The following is a 25,979-nucleotide window of genomic DNA, read 5'->3' as shown; positions in this document are numbered from 1 at the left end:
TAGTCTTCAAAGGATCAAAACTAATTTATCTCACCTTATTTCTTAAATTTTGCAGTGCTAATAGTAAAATTCTACCCCGGCAGTGAAAGACTGATTTCTAGAACAACAATGGAAATCCTGGATGGAATAATATATAAAAGAAAGGAAAGGCAACCACTTACCTACGGCTGGCTGATATGTGGCACATAGAAACATTCATCAGGAAAGTATTTACACTAACTTTTGAGCTTTTGCTCATTCTCTAGTAGAGGTACACACATTCACACACACAACAATAAACAGAAAGTCAGGTACAGATTTAGAAATGGCTGCTAATCAAATTTTCACTGACACTAATAAATGGTTTAAAGCTAATTCACTGTCATTAAACTTCGAAAAGACCCACCACATGCAGTTAAGAATCTCCAGAGATTTCCTTGCAGCATGTGTTTAATATATTAAGCCATGCAAATAGAAGAGGTAGACAGTGTTAAGTTTCTGGGACTACAACTCGATAATAAGTTCAGATGGGAAGGCCATAGTACAGAATCGCCAAAGCGCCTAAAGAAGTCTGTATTTGCAATACAAATGTCAGATGTAGGAAACAAATTAAAAAAAATAAAATAAATAAAAATTGCATATTTTGCCTACTTTCATTGTATTATGTCATATGGGATCACATTCTGTGGTATCTTGTCAGACCAAATAAAGTTTTTAGAGTGCAAAAGTGTGTAATGAGACTCATTTGTGGTGTAAATTCAAGAATATCACGTGGAGACCTGTTCAAGGGACAGAGTATTCCCACCACTGCTTCTCAGTATATTTATTCCTTATCAGAAATTGTTGCAAATAATGTGTCTCTAATTCCAACCACTAGCTCAATCCATAGTATACATACTAGGAATAAGGAAAATCTACATATAGACATAAAATTGTTTACCTTGTTCGAAAAATGGGTCCAATATTCAGGAACACACATTTTCAATAAATTGCCAGTAATCATTAAAAACTCGGTTTCAGATAAAGCACAGTTTAAACAAGAGTTTGAAAGACTTTTTGGTAGGTAAGTCCTCCTACTCTATACATGAATGTCTTAAAAGGGACTGTCAGACCAGCTTAAGTAAAAATGTCTGTCAGATTTCAGTTTTTACAGCACTTGGTCACAACAGTCAAAACTAGGTATTTTGCATATGATAAATTTATTAAAAGCACACAACTATGTTTCATTCTCACAGTGTATTAATTCTGTAAATATTAGCAGTTCCAGTTTACTATAATTTATCCACATCTCGACAATCTCCTGACAAAAGACCAGGGAAGTCAGTATTATATTCAAATTTTCTATGTTTTTATGTTATATTTTCTGACATATTCCACACCCACGAGAATCATCTATGGAATGAAAACTGAAGCTAATATAATGTAAAAACAATGCAGACACCGAAGCGCCCACACTCATGGCCATGTCGAGACTCAGAAAGAGCAAAAGCGAGAGAAAGAGTAAGAGCGAGAGAAAGAGTAAAAGTGAGAGAAAGAACAAGAGCAAGAAGAAGAGCATGAGCTTCAAGAAAGCTAGTATAAATAGTTTTCTGTGGCATTTTTCTATGTGCCACACTTGGTCAGCTACAGATGAGTGACTGTATGTGTGTGCCACACCCTTTTCACTAAACTAAACATTCATCAAATTCAGAGCCTAATTTGCACTAAGGTTTCACTAACACAGCTCTTTACATAAAACATGTCATATGATTTTTTGAATCAGATAGACCCTAACTGCTGATTGTCCAATACCGTACTGCAAACTGGCTTAATTTTACATCTATGAATGAAATTTTAGAACATCCATCACATGTATCATCTTCAAGAGGGCAAATTTGAATCCAGCTTCCCATTTCTTTACTGCTGAAAATGACAGACCAGACGTCTTATAAATCTTCACCTATTTTAGATGAGTTTATGCTGGTGATAACACATCCAAAATAAATATTTCCATGATATCACATTACTTCGGGTGATCCAATTGTATGAAACATGCATGATATGATTATTTATGAAAGCACACAATTATTCTACAGGTCATGTGGACAGTTTAGAGTATTACAAAATATCCACCAACATAACAAAAACAAAATTTCGCACTTGTTATCTTTGTTCCAGTTTGAACCAGCTTTCTGGTCTCCCTTACATCCCAAAGCTTACTCTCTGCTTCTGTAGATAATACAGCTGAGTGGGGAAAAAGAGGAAAGCTTTACTTCTCAGTGGATGCTGTGAATCCCTATTAGTCAGCCAAAATATTACTGCACCTGGGGTATCAACCGTGGATGCAATACATGCCTTTGTTGACAATGTTATGGAAGCCATAAATAATATGATAATGGTTGGAATATTTTGTGACCTATCAAAAGCTTTTGACAGTGTAAGTCACCATATTATCTTGAGTAAAGCCAAGACCCTAGGAATGGGTGGAACAGTAGGCACGTGGCTTGAATCCTATGTGTGTGGTAAAAGCAGAAAGTAATTGTGGAAGGACTGCATGGTGGCCAGGTATCTTCAGAATGGGGCTCCATTACTGCAGGAGTACCTCAAGGCTCAGTATTGGGCCCACTGCTCTTTCTAATATTTATAAATGACTTAGCACTATGTACAGAATATGGGAAAATACTCATGTTTGCTGACGACACCACTTTATCAGTTAATAATCTCTCAGGGAATGCGTTAAATGAGGCTGCAAATAAAGCTTTTGGAGATTTGAGAAACTGGTTTGAAGGGCCTTACAGTCAACCTAAAAACGACAAATTACATACATTTATCTTCTAACACAAATGTTACTAATGAAATGATCCTAAAAATGGGTGAGCACGAGATTTTGAAGGTTGAGTCCTCCAAATTCTTGGGTCTGCACACAGATAGCAAAATGAAGTGGCACCACCATATTCAAGATCTGTGCAAAAGGCTAAGCTCAGCAATGTTTGCCTTAAGAATAATTTCAGACACTAGGGAAATGAGCACAATAAATATTTTGGCTATTTTCACCAACTTATGGCCTATGGTATAATATTTTGGGGAAATCAACCAACAGCAAAAAAAGTGTTCCATGCACAGAAGCGAGCAATAAGAATTGTGTGTGGAGTACATCCTAGGCACTCGTGCAGGGATCTGTTTAGAGCTCTACAAATCCTTACAACACCTGCCCAATATAGTTTTTCCCTGATGTGCATTGTTTCAAAAAATAGCAACTTAATCAAAATCAGTAGCTCATACCACAGTTATAACACCCGAAGGAAACTGGATATCCATTATGAGCTAAAAACGAAAAGCATGGTCCAGAAGGGGGTTTTATACAGTGGCACCAAGATTTGTAATGCCCTCCCACCGCACAGTAAAGAACTGGTTGGAAACATGTCAAAGTTTAAAGAAAATCTGAAGCAGTTCTTTTTAGATGAATCTTGTTACAGTATTGATGAATTTCTTAGCAAAAATGCATAGAATCTCTTGTTTGTGCTTAAACCTTACTGTGTGACCTCTACAATTGATTAATCATACTCTGTAAGTACAGTGTAACTCAATACAATACCCAAATTTATGTATGTCTGTATATGACGCCTGTATAACTTAAGAACAATACCCAAATTTATGTATGACTGTATATTCTTTAAGATGTCCTGTATCGTAACTAATGTGTATGGGTATATGCTAAACTTCACAGTTTCTTTAATCTAATGATAAGATCAATGTATCTGTGCACAAAACAATAATCTGTAAAAACATTGACTTGTTCTATATCCAGGGATATGTTCGCATATGGATCTATGGAACACGAAATAAATAAATAATTAAATAAGTGAGGTCACTTTGATCGGCTTATCATGTGTAGGGGATGACTGTATGACGTAAGTCAATTATTACATAGTAAAGATGGCGACAGATTCAAGTGTTCGTAATATTCCTGTGCACGAAAATTACAGCTCCGTAGTGAAAAACAGTCATTATGTGAATGATAATGGTGTTACAACAAAATTAAATTAACGTATTATCAGCCTACAGAAAATTGTCAAAGTGCTTCGTAAAGAGATTTCATGGCTCAAGAAAGAAAATTATGATCTCCGATCAAAACAGGGTATGTGCTACATGCGGGACTCAGTGCAAAACATTTCGCCTGATTCCAAAAACTGGAATAAAGCTACGTTTAAAAACAACCAAGCTACGTTTAAAAACAACAAGTGTTAAACCGTGTGAACAATGACCGCAACGTTAATTTCGTGCATGAAAACTCGTTTGAAGTACTCGCAATTGTAGACAGCGAGGGTAAAACGAGCCGTTACGAGTCGCTTGGGAAGAAAAACATTCAAGATAGTAGGCCTAAAACCACCAGTGAACAGTCTAAACACACCAAAAAATCTCGAAACAGCGATAAAGTGTCGCATGAACTTCATGAGACAATACTGGTACAAAATGACCTTGAAGTACGTCACAAAATACCGATACAAACAGATACTCAAACGAAAAACATTGTAACAGATAACTCGCATTATAAAATACTCATGCTTTCAGATCGTCATGGCCGTGAACTCGCAAAGACAATTAAAGAGAAAACTAATAGAAGTTTGTGTAGCATAGTAAAACCGGGAGCCCCACTAGCGGAAATAATAAAAACGACTGAATCTAGAGAGGTTAAAAATCTACACGATAAAGACTGTGTAATACTCGTCGGAGGTTCAAACGATGTATATAAAAATGAAACTGCAAATGCTACACGTTATCTTAAACAGTGTCTGAAGAACCTCACGCATACAAACGTGATAATCGTGAATACACCACATCGGCACGATCTGGATAACCAATCATGTGTAAATACAGAAATACAAAAAGCCAACTATCAGTTTGCCAAAATCTGTAGACGTTTTAAAAATGTTAAATGTGTTAATATAAATAATATAGGTCGTAGATTCCATACACAACATGGACTACACTTAAACAGTATTGGGAAAGAATATCTGGTGAACATGATAATGAAGGAATTAAAACTACTTCAAAACACCTTCAACACAAAAACAACTGTTATACCACTATCAGTAATAGAACATTCCACAATACAAGAAAAATCAACAAAGGCAGTCATCTCGTCAGCAGCAGAACTGACATCAGCAGAACCTTCACCACCACCACCAACAATAAGAACAGGAGACACAGCAACAGTGGGACAGACAACAGCAAAGCCAACAACAGCAGTAGCACCAGAAACAACAGTACCAATGGAGAAGCCACCAGCTAAACCACACCCCATCAGAAAGAGCCAGAGGACAAGAAAGTACATCACTCCAAAGGAGGATTTTTTATGGTTCAGCACCAAGAGGAGAAAAAAACTGGGACAAACCGGCACAAAGCATCAGTCACTGTCAACAAAATGCAAACAAAAGATACAGGCAAGGTAAGCTGTGCTCGTTTCTCAGTCTTTCATCAAAATATACAATCTGTCAGAAACAAAGTGCAACAATTAGAAGTGGAACTACAAACTTTAAACAGTTCAGTCACATGCATTACTGAACATTGGTGTAGAAGAACTGAAATAACATTAATAAATTTAAACTCATATGTACTAGCATGTCATTATAGTAGAACCACCATTAGTGGTGGTGGATAATGTATATATGTTAAGCAAGGAATTGCCTATAAAATTAGAAATGATATTAATTCTGTAAGTGAGGAAAAACACATAGAAATATCAGCCATAGAGATAAGCAAGACAGATGAGGCACAAAGGTTAACTATAATATGTATTTACCGTTCACCCAGTGGTGATATAGATACTTTTACTGCAAAACTAATCCAGATTCTAGACATGGCTTCGAATCCTAAAGGGAAGGTACTCATTTGTGGAGACTTAAATATAAACACACAAAACCCAGATAGATTCTGTAACTCATTCTTGAATATGTTGCGCTGTTATAAGTTATCACCATTACTTAACAGAGCCACGAGGATAGCCAAAAACTCACTATCAACAATTGATCACATCATCACAGACATAGATAAAGAAAGTTGTGAAATTATTGTAGATAACCTTGGTCTTTCTGATCACTCCTGTCAAATCCTAAAATTAAACATAAACATAGACAATACAACTAAAACATACACATACAGAAGGGTTTTCTCCAAACCAAACAGATCAGAATTTGCCAAGCAAATAAACAGTATAACTTGGGAAGAAGTGTATGCTGAAACTAGTGTAAATAAGAAATTTTCTAAATTCATGTCACTATTTAAATTCAGATTTGATGAAGCATTCCCAAAGGTGCAAACTGCAGTACACTCACACAAAAGAAATACCTGGGTGACCTAAGGAATAAGGAAATCCTCTGCAACACTCAAACAACTGAACAGGTTAAAAAACTACCATAGTGATCCTGGTTTCCTAAACTACTACCACACATACAAAAGAATATACAGAAGAGTATTACGAGATGCAAAAAAAGCCCACAATGACAGTATTATAGAAAAGGCAGAAAATAAAATTAAAGCAGCCTGGACTGTTACCAAACAGGAAACAAACAGTAATAAATTAAAAACAGTAAACATTCAAATTAAACATAATGGTGCTATTATACATAACCCAAATACACTAGCAAATACTGTAAATGAGAACTTCAGCAGTGTTGCTACCAAGCTACAGCAAAAGTTTGGCAAAAAACAGCCTGAACAAAAATTGAACTATATGGCTAACTCAATGTTACTGTTACCGACTTCTACAGAAGAAGTAAGGATGGTTGTGAAGAATCTAAAGAATAAAACATCAGCAGGTTTAGATGAAGTGCCAGTGTGCTTACTGAAGGACTGCATTGACAACATACAACTTCCTTTGGCACACATCATAAATGAATCTTTCACTGCAGGCTGCTTCCCAGAATACTTAAAATGTGCAAAAGTCCTGCCTCTATTTAAGAACGGCGATCCAGAAAATATAGGCCCATCTCATTACTCTCATCCTTTTCCAAGGTAATAGAAAATATAATGAAAAAGAGACTAATGGATTTCCTAAACAAGTACAACCTACTGTGTAAAGAACAGTTTGGTTTCAGGCCAGGAAGAAGCACAGGTTCAGCAGTAGCTCACTTCACAAATTTTGTCTTAGAAGCACTTGACGAAGGTGAACATGTAACAGGAATATTCCTTGACCTTAGCAAAGCATTTGACATGGTAGACCACAAAATACTACTAAACAAAATGGAGGCACTAGGAATAAGGGGAACAGTAAATAATTGGTTTCAATCATACTTGGAAAATAGGGTACAGTGTGTAGAGATCTCACAAACGAAGTTCAGCAGATTGACAAAACACATTTCCAAACCAGAACATATTAACACAGGAGTCCCTCAGGGAAGTGTGTTAGGGCCAATACTCTTCCTAATATATATCAATGATTTTCCCCAGAGTGTCAAATACGGGGAAGCAATACTATTTGCAGATGATAGCAGCACCCTTATCAGTGATGAGTCACCAGACAAATTGAGAGACAAAGCTGAAGAAACTCTCGATCATGTATGCAAGTGGGTAGTAAGCAACAAATTAACCCTCAATATTAAAAAAACAAACAGTATTAATTTCCACATAAATAAAAAACATAATAGCATAGGCCTAAAAGTTAAAGATGAACTTATAGATTGTGTCACAAACACAAAATTCCTAGGAATGCATGTTGACTCACAGCTTAACTGGACTGACCATATTGCAGCACTAGAAAAGAAAATTGCTACTGCTTGCTATGCACTCTGGATAATTATGTCAGTATGTAATAGTTCGTGTGCTAAGACTACATACTTTGCATATGTGCATTCAATAATTAGTTATGGCATAACCTTCTGGGGTACAAATGTGCAGAACATACAAGCAATTTTCAAGCTGCAAAAGAGGGCTGTACGAATAATAACAAAAAGCAGCAAGAGAGCTCACTGTACTGATTTATTCAAAACCATGGGAATCTTGACAGTACCATGTGAATACATCTTTCAGACTGTGATATATATAAAGAAACACATTGACCAGTACACACAAAACAGATCTATACACCAACACTGGACTAGATCCTGCCACCATTCGCATCTCATACGAAAAAACAAAACAAATACCCAAAATAGTTTATTATTTAATGGAATAAAAATGTATAATAGACTTCCAGAGGAGATCAAAGCTGAAACTGGAATACATGCCTTTAGGAAAGCTGCAAAAAGTTATTTAGCAGATAAATGTTACTATACTGTCAAAGAATACTGTAAATGACATGTGTTCGCCTCAATTCATGCAAGCGTACCTTTGTAAATTTATATTTATCTGTAATTAAGATTGGTGTGTATTTGTTTTGTGTAACCCATGCAAGAATACATTTGTAAATTTATATTTATTTGTAACTAAGATTGGTGTGTATTTGTTTTGTGTACAAACGATTAAGTTGCACCATAGAAATATGTACTACCAGAAGTACTATTATGTATATACTCATTCCATATATACAGTTGACGACATCCATAGAACACAAGTTGTCTACAGATGAATAAATGAATAAATAAAATTATCCACAATTTAGTTACATTCTTGTTTATTTTGGTAATACTGTCATTTTACGTTGATGACGCACGCTTTGTTTATTTGTTGTTATATCTTTGCAATTTTCAAGCTGCTAGGTTCGTTTCATTATTACTGCAGTGCTGTTAAACATGGCTGTTCCGCTGTCTATTTGCACCAAATAAGAGCAACGTCTAGTGATCTGTTTTTTCTGGTCGGAGGGCATATCAGGGGTCGAAATTCATCGAAGGTTTTTGGTACAGTACGGGAACAGTGTTTTGCCACAACGGAGCGTCTATGAATGGATTGAAAAATTCCAAAATGTCGCACAAGTGTTACGCAGGATGAAAGAGCTGGACGACCGTTTACCGCCAAAAATGAAGAAACCATTGAGCATTCACGTGAAATGATTCTCTTAGACAGACGATTAACTATTGACGAAGTGACCCATCATATGCAAATTAGTAACTGTTCTGCCTACGAAATCATCCACAACAGACTTGGGTTTCATGAAGTTTGTGCAAGATGGGTCCCAAAACAACTCACACAGTTGCATAAACAAACGTGCTTGGACACCTGCAAAAAACATTTGGATCACTATGGTAGCAGGGGGGACAACTTCTTAGACAGGATCATTACTGGTGACGAAACATGGATCCATCATTACGAGCCAGACAGTAAACAGCAGAGCACGGAATGGAAACATCCAAATTCACTGTGCAAGAAAAAGTTGAAGACCCAACTGTCCACAGCGAAACTGATGCTTACCGTTTTTTGGGACACACGTGGTCCAGTACTGGAACATTATGGGGAAAGGGGCACAACAATTAACAGTGTACGTTACAGTGAGACGCTTACTGCCAGGCAAAAGACTGCCATTCGAAGCAAATGCAGATGATTGCTGTCAAAAGATGTCGTGTTGTTGCACAACAATGCACGTTTGCATACTGCTGCCCACACTGCTGAAACTCTCCAGAAACGAAGTACTGGATCATACTCCATATAGTCTCGATCTTGCCCCTTCCATCACTTGTTTGGCCACTCAAACAGGCATTAAGGGGCCGTCGATTTGCCTCGGATGAAACAGTGAAAGAAGCAGTGCATTCCTGGCTCGCAGCTCAACTGAGAACCTTCTTTTATGAGGACATCAGGAAGCTTGTACAACAATGGACCAAGTGCATTGAAACGCAAGGAGACTATGTCGAAAAATGATGTTCTTGTAAGTTTCCTATTTGATTACAATAAAATTTTATAGCTACTTTGTGGATAATAATTGACTTACCCTGGTATATGATAACAACTGACCTGAAAGCATTGGCAGTATCATGTATTTTCCTTAGTGACCACTGTACTTGTTTACCATAACAGCACCACATGTTTCCAATAATGCCCAAATGCAATAATATTGTGGTCAAGAAGTATAGCATACAAAGTATGTGCAAAATATTATTCAGGATTGTGTGGTCTGCAAACTGAATAGTCTTTTGTCAATCCAATTTGAGATGGTGAATCCAGGGTGTATACGTGGACAAGGAAAAATATTCCCATTCCCGGTTAAAAATACACTTTTTCCGTGTTAAGTGACAGTATACTATTCCTCGGCACAGTAAAACTCATCAATCCTTTGAATGTTTATGGTTTTATATACCGGAGTAGAATTTCCCGGCACTTTAGAAAACGAAACTCAGGGCGGAAAAACAAGTTTTGAAAGACCTTTGATTTGCGGCAACACGTACGCCGCATATTTTCGTATTACGAAGGTTTAAATATGAATTTCACCAGACACCGCATGTTACTTTCTGAAACTTTGAAATTGAGATTGCGATGCGCTTTTGTAGCTCATGTCACGTGATCTCGCCAGCTGATGGCAGCATAGGACACGTGATGTAGTAAAGCCAATAGCAAGATCACTCTTCAGTAGCGCGAACATACAAATAAGAAAAGTTAATGGTTTAAATTAATATACATAGCATTCACATATAATATTGGTCTCGAAGATTAATAAGCTGGAAGAGAAGCTAAGCTTCCACGTATAATGTTGATCTTTTTTGCGCGTGTTACACTTTAAGAACATGACACAAATGTGCCAGTAAAATTTTTAATAACGCCGTATATGTCTGATTTTCTGGGCTCGAAATTCTTCTAAATGGTCGTCCTCAAAGAGTTGGTTTTTAAATGAGAGTTAAACGCTTTGTGATTTAAGAAATTCATCGTACATTCTCACACATAGTTCATCTTGCGTAAAAGGAAATCTGCTTTTAATGTAACGCTTTTCAAACTACCATTCGCAATATTTTCCCGCGACCTGTTAGAAACAGGTTCGTTTCAACAGTTGCGAGAGAGCACCAGATAACAGGCGTCACTGCGCTTGCGCAGCTACGATGACGCAGGAAGCCCATATGTTCGTACGTGTAAAACATTAAAAGATCTTACATATGTCATTAAAAAAAGGCATCAGACAATACTTCAGGGGTGTCGGAATTTCGTGAACCATACTAAAATGCAGAATTCGGCTTAAAATGCACATTCGTATGTAAATATTCTTGGAGTACCAGTACTGTATTATCTCATGTTTGGTTCTTTATTACGGCATAATGCCATACGTGCACTTGAAATGCAGCGAACAGTTGAAACTAGCCAATTAAACAATTCGTTTCAAATAAATTGACTGCCTCAGCAGAAAAGATTAATTTTAAGCCAAATCTCTTCAGCAAACCGGCAAAAATAACTTCATTGTTCTGTAAGGTGATTAATTATTGACTGTCAGAAAGGTGGAAATAAAATCTGAAACTAATAATATATTTTAGCCTTCCGTAATTATGCGAACGTATTTCAATTCATTTGTTAGCTCCCGGCCTCAAAAATCCATTTCTTAACATTTACCGTGAGAGCAATAAATGAAGGGGAAACAACAAACTCACAGGTCACGTGGAGACTCCCCACCTCAATTCAGACTGCTCTGTGCATCAGCCCCAGATTTACTATATTTCCGAACCGGGGCAATATTAAGCCACACCGCTGTAACCAGAAGCGGGAGAAGGTACTACTCATACGCGACTCAAGAGTCCGCTCGCAACAGCTCAAGCTAATTAATTTAAACATTTGTCACGTCATGCTCATCGGAGGCAATCTGTTGTTATAAGGCATTGCATTGTCTTCCTAAAGCCTTTGGCACACTTTGCTGTTGGCAGACGCTTGTATGAGCACTGTTTTGTTGTTGTATACGGCGCATTTCCTTAGCAACTTAAGTTTTATTTTTATTTTTTATTTTTTTTTTTTATTTTTTTTTTTTTCTCTCGTTCATGTTTTGTTGCTGCAGTATTATTCTGCTGTAGCGGGATACAGTAATATCCTTTGTTAGAGTATTGGTTCTTTCCAGTCAAAATCACAAAAATTTAACTGAAAACTAATACAATGAAAAATTCCCGGAGTTCTGGACAATTCACGGGTTTTACCCGGTTTTCTCCCAGATGAAAAAATTCTCCCGGGTTTTTCCCGGATCTCCCAGGTCGCATACACCCTGTGAATCATTGCATTACTACAACTTGTAACATAACTCAGCCAGCCTACTCCATTATTTAAAGTGTAATATGAAATATGGTCAAACATCACATTGTTACAGGACTAATATATTGTTAAAGCAGCAAGCCCAATTAAGTTTACACGAGTGGCTGAGAGATTACATCCAATCTGACTGTTGACTTGACACTTATCCATCTAAATTACCCAAGTTACGTACTGACAAAATTCTCAAGCTGGTCTTAGAATTCTATTAAAGTAGCGAGTCTTGTTTATTGTACTAAACTTGTAAAAAAATGCTATGACGTTTGCAAAAGACACCAGTTGGTGTCTCCACGCAAAAAAAAAAAAAAAAAAAAAAAAAAAAAAAACCCTCGCTACTTTAATAGAATTCTAAGACCAGCTTGAGAATTTTGTCAGACAAAGAGTGTCTTTAAATATGTCTTTAAATATGTCTGCTTGTGTCTGTATATGTGTGGATGGATATGTGTGGGTGTGCGCGCGAGTGTATACCCGTCCTTTTTTCCCCCTAAGGTAAGTCTTTCCGCTCCCGGGATTGGAATGACTCCTTACCCTCTCCCTTAAAACCCACATCCTTTCGTCTTTCCCTCTCCTTCCCTCTTTCCTGATGAGGCAACAGTTTGTTGTGAAAGCTTCTTGAATTTTGTGTGTATGTTCGTGTTTGTTTGTGTGTCTATCGACCTGCCAGCGCTTTCGTTTGGTAAGTCACATCATCTTTGTTTTTAGATATATTTTTCCCACGTGGAATGTTTCCCTCTATTTTTTTTATATATATATATATATATAGTTTATTTTAGTTTAATATTAATATTCACTTAAAGAGTATAAACACTTGTCAATCAAGAAATGTTTCAGTTTCACTTTGAATAAGTTCCCTTTGTGGCACCTTATAGAGTTCGGTAATCTGTTGTACCATATGTGACCACTAATGCATGGACTATGGTCCGTTGTTTTTAATTTTGTTCTATGTCTGTAGTAGCAGTCTTTATTTCTTGTATTATAGGCATGCATATCAGAGCACTTTGTTTCTTTGTTTTGATGTGTCACAAAAAATATAATTAATTTGTAAAGATACAGTGAGTAGACTTTCAGGTATTTATGATGAACAAAGATTTCCCTGCATGAAACTCTATACCCTAATCCATGGATAATTCTGATTGCTCTTTTCTGTAGGGTTAATATTCTGTTCATATGTATGTCGGCAGCACAACCCCATATCTCTATCCCGTAATTAATCTGTGCAAAAATGGTTCCATAATAAATTGTTTTTAATGTCTGATGTGGAACTACTTTTGATAACTGGCTGATTAGATGTAATGAACTGCTGATTTTATTGCATAAAAATTTGATATGGTTTACCCATCTTAGATTTTCATCTAGGTGAATACCTAGAAATCTGCAGCCTTCTGAGTCCACTACTTCAATTCCACCTATGTTCCTGATAGAGGTTTGGTGTGAGTTTGTAAGTTTAAATGGCAATAACTGAGATTTACTGATATTAGATTTACTGATATTAACTTTCAAACCTTGATCTTGGAAATAAGTAGTTATTTGCTGTAGTCCCTCAGTTGCTACCAACGTTAACTCATCATTTTGTTTACCAAGAAATAACAGTGAGGTATCGTCTGCATAGGTTACCAATTGGGAGTTGAAAGGTTGCTCTATTTCATTTATGTACACTAGGAAAAGGAAAGGGCCCAAAATTGAGCCCTGGGGTACACCTTGTGTGACTGTCTCATATTTGGACTGGAAATTAATGATCTGATTATTGATTTTGTAAGTCAGCTTTGTACACTGCTTGCGGTTAAATAAATATGTAGCCAGCAATTGCATGGATGCAGCATTTACATTGTATGACTCAAGTTTACTTAAAAGTAACTCATGGTTTACCGAGTCAAAGGCTTTAGTAAGGTCTACAAATATGCCAGCTGTTTGCATTCCTGGATCAAGGGCACCATACGTTTTGTGAGGAAATTCCGTAATTGCTGTGATAGTACTATGATCTTTTTGGAATCCGTGTTGTGTCTCTGTTAGGAACTTATTTTTCAAGAAATAGTCACTAAGTTGTGTCAGCAGCACAACTTCAAATACTTTGCTGAAGACAGGTATTAATGATATGGGCCTGAAATTTGAAACCTCTTCCTGGTTTAACTGTGCTCCATTTCAATACATTTGGAAATGTATGTTCTCTGATACTGCAGTTTACCAGGTGGGTGATTATTTTAACTAATTCCTTTTTTTTTTTTTTTAATCACGATACTACTCAAACCATCCCATCCAGATGAGAACTTATTCTTTAGGTTATTTATTATCCTGCCTATTTCTTTTTCACGTACTTGTTTGAATTCAAAAGGTGGCTCTTCAAAGGGGCAGAGCTTTACCTCACTAGTCACAACTGTGTCATTAATTGGACTAACAGCTGCAGATATAAAGTATTTATTGAAAACATTGCAGACTTTATTAGGATCTTTAATTGTGTTTCCTTCATGTCTTATAATTAAAATTTCAGTTTCTGGCTTCGGTGTGGCTTTGCGAAATTGATTTACAATTCTCCATGAGGTCTTGGCTATATTGTCTGATTGAACTATTTCACTGCTGTATATCTGTTTTCTTAGATTTGAAAACTCTTTCTTAAAGATTTTCTTGGCTTCGTTGTACTTGGCCTTAAAAACCTGCAGGTTTGTTGACTTGAGTAACACATCCAGGTCCTGTATGTTTTGCCTGAGTTTTATCATATTTGCTGGAAGTATCAGTCTGTTGGTTTTTGCACTTTGGTTATGGGTGAACACTCTTTGTATTTTCTTAACAGGGTAGCATCTGTCAAAGTGTCTTAGCATAGTATCATAGAATTTGGCCCATTTGTTTTCAGATCCTTCAGTCTGGTAAACCAGATCCCAGTCCTCTATAGCTAATTTATTTCTTAGGGCAAGGATGTTACCCTCTTTTAGGATTCTTTTATTTTCGATAACTTTTGTCATTTTTGGGATGCTTGTGTTTACATACTCTACAAGCTGGCATTTGTGGTCAGAGTTGTGAAAATCCATATTCCAGCACCTAACACTGTCTTTAATATGTTTACATAGTATAACGTAATCAATTCTGCTAGATGTGGACTTTGTTACCCTGGTATCACTATTTACTACATTTATGAGATTATATGAGTTAAGAGTATCTATTAACCTCACATTATACAAACTGGAAGATTTTGCCTCAATATTCAGATCACCAAGTATAGTTAGGTCACTGGGACCACAACGTCCCACTACTCTACTAAATATGTCTATGAAGCTAACTACATCAGCCTTTGGTGGATGGTAAATCCCAAAAACTTCATGTTTTCTCATAACCCCTCTACACTCTTTGGTGTGGACTTCAATGCCTGTCACTTCAATCAAGCCTTCTTTGTTGTACTGGTCTAGATAGTTTATTTTCTTGCACTCGAGATTCTCACTAATGTAAACTGCCACACCACCACTCTTATGTTGCTGTCTACAATAACTATTTGCTAAGGAGTAGCCCTCTAGTTTACAGTAAATAATTTCATCAGATTTTAATCCATGCTCAGTTAACACTACTATATGAGGTGACTGTTCACTTACAAAAACCTGTAATATATTAAGCTTATTTCTAAGGTACTGTATGTTTAGGTGCACGAGCCTTAGTGGTATTTTTAACTGATCACTCTGATTATCTTCCTTTGAAATGCACTGAGTTGGTTCACTTACATAAGTTCTGGATCCAGGCACTAAAAGTGTTCCTGTTCTTTGGCGATCTTGCATTTCTCGATCTACTACCCAACCTGGCTTCTATCTGTCTAGTTGTCAAGGTAGCTGTTGAGGTGCCTTCTTGCTCCGTGCAGTCCGAGGAGTTGCCGAGCTGCCTGGTGTTGCAGTAACTGGAGTTGTATACTCCACCACATTTGATTGAGTAAGTGATGCTGAAGAGTCTGCAGTTGATGCAACAGCTTCTGTTGTTTTAACTAGCTGGCTTGGCCAGTTGTTTTTACCCAGTCCTGGGAATTTGTTAGTTGCTTTACTTTCCCACAAAAACATGTCACTTTGAACTCTGGGTTTTATTGGTCTTGAGGATCTTCTAGGAGCACAATGTGTTTCTGGACTTTTGGATATCCTGTTCCTGCAAACTGATCTTCCTACTCCATTGTTCGTTACTGTCCTCTTGACAACATTGTGGTTGATTTCTGGTACTGTAATTTTTTCTTGCTGTGGTATTATTTGCTCAGTTCCATCTGGATCCTTCCACTCAAGTGATATTGCAGGCTTTAGTTGATTTTTTGGAGAGATGGCTGCAAGTAGAGTTCTGGCCATTTCTTCCTTGCCATTAGCATTTAGGTGTAGTCCGTGAGAAGTGTACCAGTCTCTGTTCTCAGGGACTGTTACAAACTGAGTGTTTTGGAAAGATTTCACTATTTTGCCTATTTTCCTATTTGTTCGCCTGGTTTCATCGTTTACACAAGACCGGCTTTCAAGATCATATTTTTATTTTTTTATTTATTTATTTATTTATTGTTCCGTGGGACCACATTTAGGAGAAGTCTCCATGGTCATGGAACGAGTCAATACATGAAATTATAACACGATTGTAGAAACACATAAAATGAAACAAGTCGTTAGTTTAAATAAAGAAAATCAAGAATGTAACACTGGAATTTGCTTAATTTTTTATCTCTTCCAGGAGCTCCTCGACAGAATAGAAGGAGTGAGCCATGAGGAAACTCTTCAGTTTAGACTTAAAAGTGTTTGGGCTACTGCTAAGATTTTTGAGTTCTTGTGGTAGCTTATTGAAAATGGATGCAGCAGAATACTGCACTCCTTTCTGCACAAGAGTCAAGGAAGTGCATTCCACATGCAGATTTGATTTCTGCCTATGGGGTATCCCTACTATGATTACATTTGTGTGCTGAAGCTTAATTAATGCTGATGTTATAGAATTTAATGCCTTGTCTGCTTCGTTTTTGGCTACATCATTTGTGCCACCCCAGATTATAACTGTGTCATTCATTGTGAGATCTTGTAAGTTGTTACAGCTTTCAAGTATTGAAGTTAATGGTGCACCTGGTATAGCATTTCCTTGGATTACGAAGTTATTATGACTTTGATACATTAAGTTAGCTGCAACTGATCGCCAATGGCTGTCTGCAAACACTGTTATTCTTTTTTTGTGTTTAGGTGAACTTTTTGTGTTAGTGCTGTGTCTGTTGTACGAATGTTTCTTGCTACTTATGCTGTTTTCTTGAACTATGAAGTTTTTATTTACCCCAGTGCTTTGTTGTTCACAATTTTCACCTTTTTGTAGCACATCAAACCTGTTCCTTGTCGTAATGTATAACGAGGAATCATTCTCAATTTTTTTCACAGCTTTAGATGTTGTATTAGGCATAATATACTGATTTTGTTCGTTAGATGTAGTTGCTACACACTGGAATTTCTCCGATTCTGCATGTCTCCTTTCCGCAACTTTTGATATTTTAGTGCAAGCTAAGCACATCCTGTCACTGAAAGTGTTGTACTTTTCACACACGCAACATGTATTTTCGTAAATTTTACTCTTGTTTGTTGAGTAATTCGACTGATTATTTACAATTGGCACCATGTTGCGAGGAACTTTCAGCTGCTCAGCATTTTTGTTTCTTAAATCCGAAATGTCATATCTTAAAACGTCCACAGTTTTTTGTAAAATTGAAATTTGTTCTTTTAGCTTCACGATTTCACTACTACAATTCCCATAGACGCCTGTTTTTAAGGCACAACTGTAACTTTTGTTCACTTGATCACTACACACTCAGAACATGTGACTGGATACAGGAATCTTGTCAGGCAGAATTCAGTATGTAATTTTAGATGAAAATTTCTCAAAAGAAGCTAACCTAACATGAAGCATGACTCAAGGAAGTGTACAGTACCACTGCTATTCACAATTTAAATGACTTAGCTGGAAGTGTAAGCAGTCTTCCACAATTTTTTTTGTAGATGATGCTGTGTTCTTATAGGCAAGAGGCATCTTATTAAAACTATACAACTACTGTCAACTGCAAAAAGATACTCAGGCCCACAAATGAAATCTAGATGCTAGCGATGATCGTAAGAACTGCAGATGGTCGAGATCACTAATTGTTGCAGACAGACACGACACGGGATGGAACAGTTGAACCATTCCAGGGAGGTAGCTAAGTGTCATCAATGAAGAACAGTGCTCTGCTACCACTACAGGTAACACAGAGGTGGAAGGCTTGACCGAGGAACAGTGTAACCGAATGTTAGCCATTCTGCGCAAATATTTGGATGCTTTCAAATCTGGAGGGGAGAAAAGACAGGCCAAGCAGCCAACATCAAAATAGTGAATCAACGCTGGGCATCATCCGCCAATTAGCTAGCACCTGTATAGGGTGTCATCGGCTGAATGACGGATAATCCAGAGGGAAGTGGAGAAGATACTGCAAGATGATATCATTAAACCTTCAGGGAGTCTTTGGTTCTCTCCTGAGGTCCTTGTAAAGAAGAAAAATGGGATTCGGCTTTACTGTATTGACTACTGATGACTAAACAAAACCACAGAAAAAGATGTCAACCCTTTCCCACACACTGATGATACATTAGACTGCTTGAAAGAAGCGAAGTATTTTCAACTACGGGCATGCAGATAGGCTACAGCCTACGGCTACTGGAAAATTGAGGTTGACGAGACTGTCCGGGAAAAGACTGCCTTCATAACTGGCTCCTATGAGTTCAAAGTTATGCCGTTTGAGCTATATTATGCACAGCCACCTCTGAATATATGGAGGACAACTTGCTTTGACACCTTAAAGAGACAATGTGTCTTTGAAATCTGTTTCTTTGAAGACATTTGAAGAACATCTGCAAGCTGCCTGACAAAGTTACTGAAGTGTGTTCATACTGAAGGCCCCCACCTGAACACAAAAAATTGTCCAAGCAATAAAAATCTTGGGGCACCCAGTGAATGGCAATGGAATCCATTTTGATCCAAAGAAAATTAAGACACAGTCACAAATTTTCTAACTTCTTGGCACATTCACGGTGTGAGAAGTTTCCTCAGAATGTGTTTGTTCTACCAGCAATTCATAAAGGACTTTTGTATCAAGGTACGTTCCTTGCATGAAGTACTGCAGGGAGACACCAAGTTATCTTGGAACAAGGTGCAAGAAAAATCTTTCCTTGTCCATAAGGAGCACATATATGGTGCAAATGCCAGCACAGAACTTCACACTGATGCAGGTGGTTATGGTATAAGTGCAAGTTCTAGTACAAATTCAACAAGACGCCGAAAATGTGAGAGCTCACGCTTCCAGAGCACTTTCCAAGTGTAAGACTCACTGTACATTGGTGGCGAATGAGAGATTGGGATACAATACTGTCCATCATGACATTTGCATACAACACAATGAAGCAAGACACTAAAGCCTTCACATTGTTCTTTCTGCTATATGGTCATGATGGCAAAATGACAATAGGCACACTATTCTCACATAAACCTGATGATATTCAGGATGATTACATGAAACACTTCATCATCAAGACCAAAGAAGCAAGACAACTGGTTCACATACACACACACCCTGGAGGTCCAGGAGAAAAACAAACAGCATTTTAATGCCAAGACCCAGCTAGAGAGTTACTGCCCAGGGCACTTCGTACGGCTTTTTACACCTTTACGGAAAATGGGACTATTGGGAAAGATATCAAAGCACTACTTTATGCCATATCATATTCTTCGTAACTTGTCAGACAGCATATATGAAGTTGAGGATTACGATCCTTGATCAAGAAGATAAAAATGCAGAGACGCAGTCCACATTCTCTGTAAGACATGCTCCTACACTCCTGAGTAGCAGACTGACAATGCACACATCTCATCCAAGGAAACTAAGGACATGCTTGATGATTGCGAACTGTACAGTGGGGGCCATTAGTGAATGGATGTAATATTATAAAAATTTAATTTTTTTATATTTCAATTGATGTTTACCAGTACCTTCTGCCTGGTAGCTAGTTTCAGCTCATAAGTCACGTTGCTTTATACCGGACAGAACCACTTCGAAACTCGCACGTTGAACCATCAGCAGCTAAACCCACATGTTGCTGATAAGGTAATGCTACCGAACTGTGCCTCTACAATTTGGCTGTCCAATAGGGAGGTTTGGAGGTGGCCACGTGGGGGTGGAGCAGCGGCCAGCCGCCGGGAGCGGACACGCCATCCACTCTCTTCTGCTGGTAGCTTCCGATCCAGTTAGACGCTCTCCTCTCTTGCTCTCTTGGGCAGCAGTTCATTCAGTTTCAGCAGCTTCTCTAGGCCTGCCTTCAACCACTTTTTACTGAAATAAACCATCATGTCTACCATAAAATGTATAACTTCATCACCTCAATGGGTGCCTACTGCTTTCCCTTCTTTGTCAATCCTGACACATTAACAGAAGCTTTGACTGTAGGAGGCAACCTTCAATGCTCGTCATAGTGAAGACATGGCAACACAGCTAGAATGTGAGGCTCCACCAGTGCTGCAACACAGAGGTACACTGACAAGATCTAGAGCCAGGGTGCTGCATTTAGCTCCAATAAAACCTCTGAAACAACAGGTCACTCTTTCTCCAGGAGAAGGAGCAAACACATTAACACCTGGTGTCAGAAGTGGGATCGCTCACCGTTAGGCCCGTCTCCTCGACCTAATGATCTTCAGGTAAGAAGGACTCACTGAGCCGTACACTGTACACCCAAAGTCTAGCCGTGAACATGTGAAAGCCCTATAATACTGGAGCAGATGCACTCTGTCTGTTCCCAAAGACCTGTGGCTCAGGCACTTTATGATATACAGTGTCTTCAGCGTTCTGGTTTTCAGGCCTCTCACGTGTGGCGACCATGACAATTTGGAGTCAAAAATGAGGTCCAGAAACCTCACCAAGCCTTTAAAATGTAGAACGGGACCCCTCGTATGCTAGTCGTCAGGTAAATTAAAAATTGATTAAAATGAACACACACGTTTATCTGCAGGAAAGTGAAAACCTGTCTTTGCAGCCCACTCCTCTAAGCTCTGCACAGCAAGCTGCAACCGACGAGTCACTCCTGCAACACTGGAGGAGGAACAGGAAATAGCAAATCACCTCATATAAGGAGCATTGCACAGGACTCCTTACCATACATGTGATAGTGTTTATGGCTATGTCAAAGAAGATAACACTTAAAACACTGCTCTGAGGTACACCATTTTCCTGCTCAAAATGTTCCGACAGCATGTAACCGACACGGAACCTAGAAAACCACTTAGATAGGGAAAGACCATATGAAGATGGGGAGCTAGCCATGAAAGCCCGACAGATGGAGCTGCACGAGACTATTGTGTTTCCAAGTAGTGTTGTATGTCATCTTGATGTCAAATAATATACCGAGACATTGACATTTACATAGGAAAGTCTGCCGAATAGTCACCTCTAGCAGGGTGAGGTTGTCAACAGTTGACTGAAATCTCCAGAATCCAGACCAGACGATGGTTAACCATTTGCTCTAGGGTCTTTCCTACACAGTTTGTTAAGGTGACACTCCAGTAACTACTGGGGGACACGTGTGGTCCTTTCCTAGTTTGAGGAGAGACATTGCCTCTCTCCAAGAGTTGGGAAACTGGCCTGATGCCATATCAAATTAAAACATTCGAGGAGAATTTCCTTGGATGGTGCTGGCAAATGTCGAAGCATGCAGTACCAGATTTAGTTGTGACAAGGTGTCCTCACAATTTCCCTTGGCTCCCACTTAATGCGGAGAAATTGATGACTATCAGTATTAATTAATTATTTTTTGTATGTAAAGGAGTTACCAACAATAGCAGAACAAATAACTGCCTTTATTCATTACTCATCTAATTTTTGAATTCTCTTACAGAGAATTTCAGTTTTGAAAGAAAGTTAGCCTGCGAGAAATTTCTTCTCTTTAAGAGCCACACTTCACACGATTGATTTCTTCTTCTGAATGTTTTCTTGTTTGCTAAAATACATAACATGGCTAACATCCAGCAGTGATTTACATCCTAATACAGTCAGCTTGTGTATCCTACACCCTGCAGGCTCCCTCCCCCCATACACAAACACCTGCTCAGCTGACTGTGTGTGTGTGTGTGTGTGTGTGTGTGTGTGTGTGTGTGTGCGCGCGCGCCCGGGGGCCGTTCCCTAAAAGCTCGAAAAACGAACTGCATTCCGAAAGCTAGCAAAGCTCTGTGCCTTTTGTTTGGAAGTCAATAAACGTTTCACGCCTCACCACAAAACATAACTCACCTTGAAGATTGAGAGATTATTTAATACTTTCTGCTTTCCTTATGATGCAGGCAAATAATGCATCGCAATTTTTTGTGACAACTATACGTCACTGAGCGACCGAACCAATTGGAGGGCGGGGAGGGGGGCACGCTTAACTTTCTAGCGGTAGTTCGGTACTCACCCAATTGCCTCCATGCTCTTAGAGGGTTAGGATGGCCTGTTGTGTGAACCTCTATGTAGTGGTTCATCAAACTTAGGATGAAGAAATCTTCAGAGAACACTAAAGTTTTGCATGAAGCCCAACGAGATAACACTTAAAACTATTCAAATGCTTAAGGAAGCCTTCATGAATAAGGTCGAGAGGAGGTCGCCCGCACAGGATACCTGACAATATGGTGAACAGATGACCACGTGACTTGTGCATGTCAGTTACTGAATTCAGTCCACTGAACGAGTGTTTTCTTTGTGTCAAAAATATTGGACTTGCTCAGTTTTACAAGGTAGTGCTCCAGACACAATCACAGAGTCACCTGTGTCTGGAAGGAGCTCTGCGCATCACAGTAACTGTACCATGACAATGCATTGGCTCACACCACCTATGTTGTCACGGCCTAACTGACCCATACCAATGTGACAATGGTGCCACAGCTGCTCTAGTGTCTCCACCTGGCCCTCGCAGCCATTGTTTCTTCTTTTTGTTTCCTTGACTGAAATGGGATCTCAAAGGAAAGCACCTTGAGTCGGTGGACAATGTGCAAGCTACTTCGATGGCTTCTCTGAAGACCATCCCAATTGAGGAGTTCCAGAAAGCTTAGGATGCATGGAAATCATGCTGGCAAAAATGTACTGATGTAGAAAGGTCATATTTTGAAGAATTTTAAGCTGCTGGAACTATCCAAGCAATTAAAAAAAAGATTGTGATGCATTAATTTCTGGACAAATCCTGTAATTACTGAACTACCCCAGTGTCTTCTCTTACAAAATTTATTTTGATCCCTTCTATCACTTTAATTTTTTCTAATCTGATTTTGCATAAACTCTACATTTCTAAGTGACTGCAGAATACAAAACCTGAAATATCAAGTACACATGATGCAGAACACAATTTTTGTAGATAAAATACATCTGAAAATTAAAACAGAGTATATCTGAAGCTACATAATGGGTACATTTTTACATCCTGAAAATATGCACAGGAAAATTAAGAGAATTATAAACATGATCTTTTTTTGGAATTCAGTATGATGGTGAACTAAATTAAGTTTAAAGATGTATTATAATAATCTATAGCTTTTTTATAAAAAATATAAGCAAACCTTAAAAAACATACCTAGATCACTCACAAATGGTAGATGACTATATCCCAAATAACGTCGAACTGGAACCGGACTGGTGTAACCAGTGATGTACGGATGTCCCTCAACGGTCACAGCTAAAAAAACACAACACACTTTTTAACAGCTTAATGCAAACACTGGTATTATTTAAGTATGTAGCTGTTAATAGTGGTACTTTTACTTAATTTACTTGTATTATTATATTTTTTTGTCCCACAGAACTTGTATAAAATCAAATATGAAATGTAAATAACTATAAGACGTTATATCTAACTTCATCAAGTGGATAGTCATGGAGAAATAAACAAGCACATAAGAAAGGATGGTAGAAGAAACATTGAAGAGGAGATTAGCAAGGATCATCCTAGTCTAGTGTATGCAGAATTGTGTGGCTGAAGCAGCTGGCCACTACGTGGGAAGGCAGCAGGCTGTGCAAGGAATTGGAAAGAGTTAGGCTTAGAAAATATTAACAGAGGAAGATTCAGGATATAGAGAAAGAGAAGATAGAGCAGAGAAGTACTGGGGGTAATGTGAGGATCACATGCAGGCAAGATGATGGAATGTGGTGGGAAGAGAAAAGCGAACAGAGACGGTGATGAGCAAGGGTATCCGAGACTGAGGTCGGGGAGTTGTGAAAGGAATGAAGATCAGAATTTAACATCCTATCAAAAATAAGGTCATTAGAAACAGAGTATTTGTTCAGATAGGATAAATATGGAAATAAACTGCTCATGCATTTCACCCAGTAACTATAATGGCATTCTCTTGGTGGAGGACGAGGAAGGGGGGGGGGGGGGGGGGGCTGGAATAACAATATTTTGTGCAATTCATAAAATCTGGTGTTGGAGGGGGAGGGGGATTCACATGGCCTATAAAACAGCTTTTTTAGTCAACCACATTATGCTGAAGAGAGTGCTACAGAACTGGGTGGTATAGTTCACTACCAACCACAGCTTGGGGAGTTGGATAGTTAGTTTGCTGCCATACCCTCATAGAATGCTTTGGAGTAATTACAGCAAAGTTGATGGATTAATGACATGGGTGCTTGCACAGGTGGCCCTGCCACAGATGGGTTAAAAACTGCTAGTGAAAAGGTTGGAATAGGAAATCTTTGGCAAATGTAGACTTACGTTTTGCACTTGGGCCTTTCACAGGAGTCTGTCCCATGGAACAAAATCCGAGACAGACATGTATCATTGTTTTCAACCCAAAGCTAACACTAAATCATGTGTCACTTACTTTGTATTCTTATCCAATCATGATCAACCCTGGCCTCTTCCACCATTTCCTACATGATCACCACTAGATAACCTCCCAAAAACTCTTCTCCTTCAACCGCATCTCAACTTTCTTCCTAGATCATTCCTAATGAATCTAACATCACAGCAACAGAAAGAACCATGATCCGCCACTTCAAGACAGACCTTGACTTGATCTTTGCTGCGGACAAAGGCTCTTCAACTATCTACATAAATTCAAGTAATAGAAGTGATAGAAGGTCTCAGCTGGTTGTTGTATACATACTCATACAAGGACTGAGGCAATATAGTCTCAGCCTAGCAGTGAAAGACATTTAGTAAAAAATGCATTTTATTTTACAACATAGTTGGTTTTTGATTAATCCAGTCTAGCATTTCCAATGAGTAGTTACCATCCCTTAAGCTCAGCTCTCTAAATTCTGCAAAATAACCTTGTATGGCTGTCATAACTTCTTTATTGAGCACAAAAAGTTTTTCAGGCAGATGCAGAAGTTTGTTGAAGTTACAGGATGCCAAATCCAGTAAATAGGGTAGATGCATCAGCTATTTGTACTTCAACTCCTTGTGTTTTCTTATTATTAGACACGTGTATTGTCATATAATGAAATATGTTGTTTGCTCTGTCTTGCAAACCCCGGTCAAGATGACTCTTTTAGCAGGTGGTACAGAACATTTAAGTAATATTTATTGGTTTCTGTTGTACCTAATGAAGGTAATCAATAAGAAGAAAACCAAAACAAAGCACATTTGTCCGTTTGTAAATGGCCCCTCCGCATCTGGTGCACAAATAGCCACACTAAGCAGCTTATCTCTCTCCTTGGGGATGCCACATTGTCAGAGGCACCTTCAGTGCCGGGTGGGAGGGCTTGCGCGGTCTGTTGAAGTCCAGAGCTGTATCGATGGTAGTGCAGCTACTGGCAGGGTCACCCACGTCAGAGTGGTCTTGATGGAGGGGCCAGACAAAGTATGTCCCACAACATAGGGCAGGGACGGCTTACAGGGCGGGGGCCATGAGCTCACTGCTATAACAGCTCG

At 38.4% G+C, this 25,979-nt stretch overlaps 1 protein-coding gene across 2 annotated transcripts in view; it reads right to left on the bottom strand.

Moving 5' to 3' along the window:
* Positions 1-25,979, bottom strand: part of LOC124555682 (biotin--protein ligase) — a 373,530-nt gene that overhangs the window by 205,807 nt on the left and 141,744 nt on the right. For both annotated transcript variants that reach the window (XM_047129684.1, XM_047129685.1), the window contains one exon: positions 23,679-23,780. In XM_047129684.1, the coding sequence (XP_046985640.1) occupies positions 23,679-23,780 (102 nt within the window). The remainder of the gene's footprint in view (positions 1-23,678; positions 23,781-25,979) is intronic.

Source organism: Schistocerca americana, chromosome X, assembly GCF_021461395.2.
Source record: "Schistocerca americana isolate TAMUIC-IGC-003095 chromosome X, iqSchAmer2.1, whole genome shotgun sequence".
NCBI lineage: Eukaryota > Metazoa > Arthropoda > Insecta > Orthoptera > Acrididae > Schistocerca > Schistocerca americana.
This window is presented reverse-complemented; position numbering and strand designations above follow the sequence as displayed.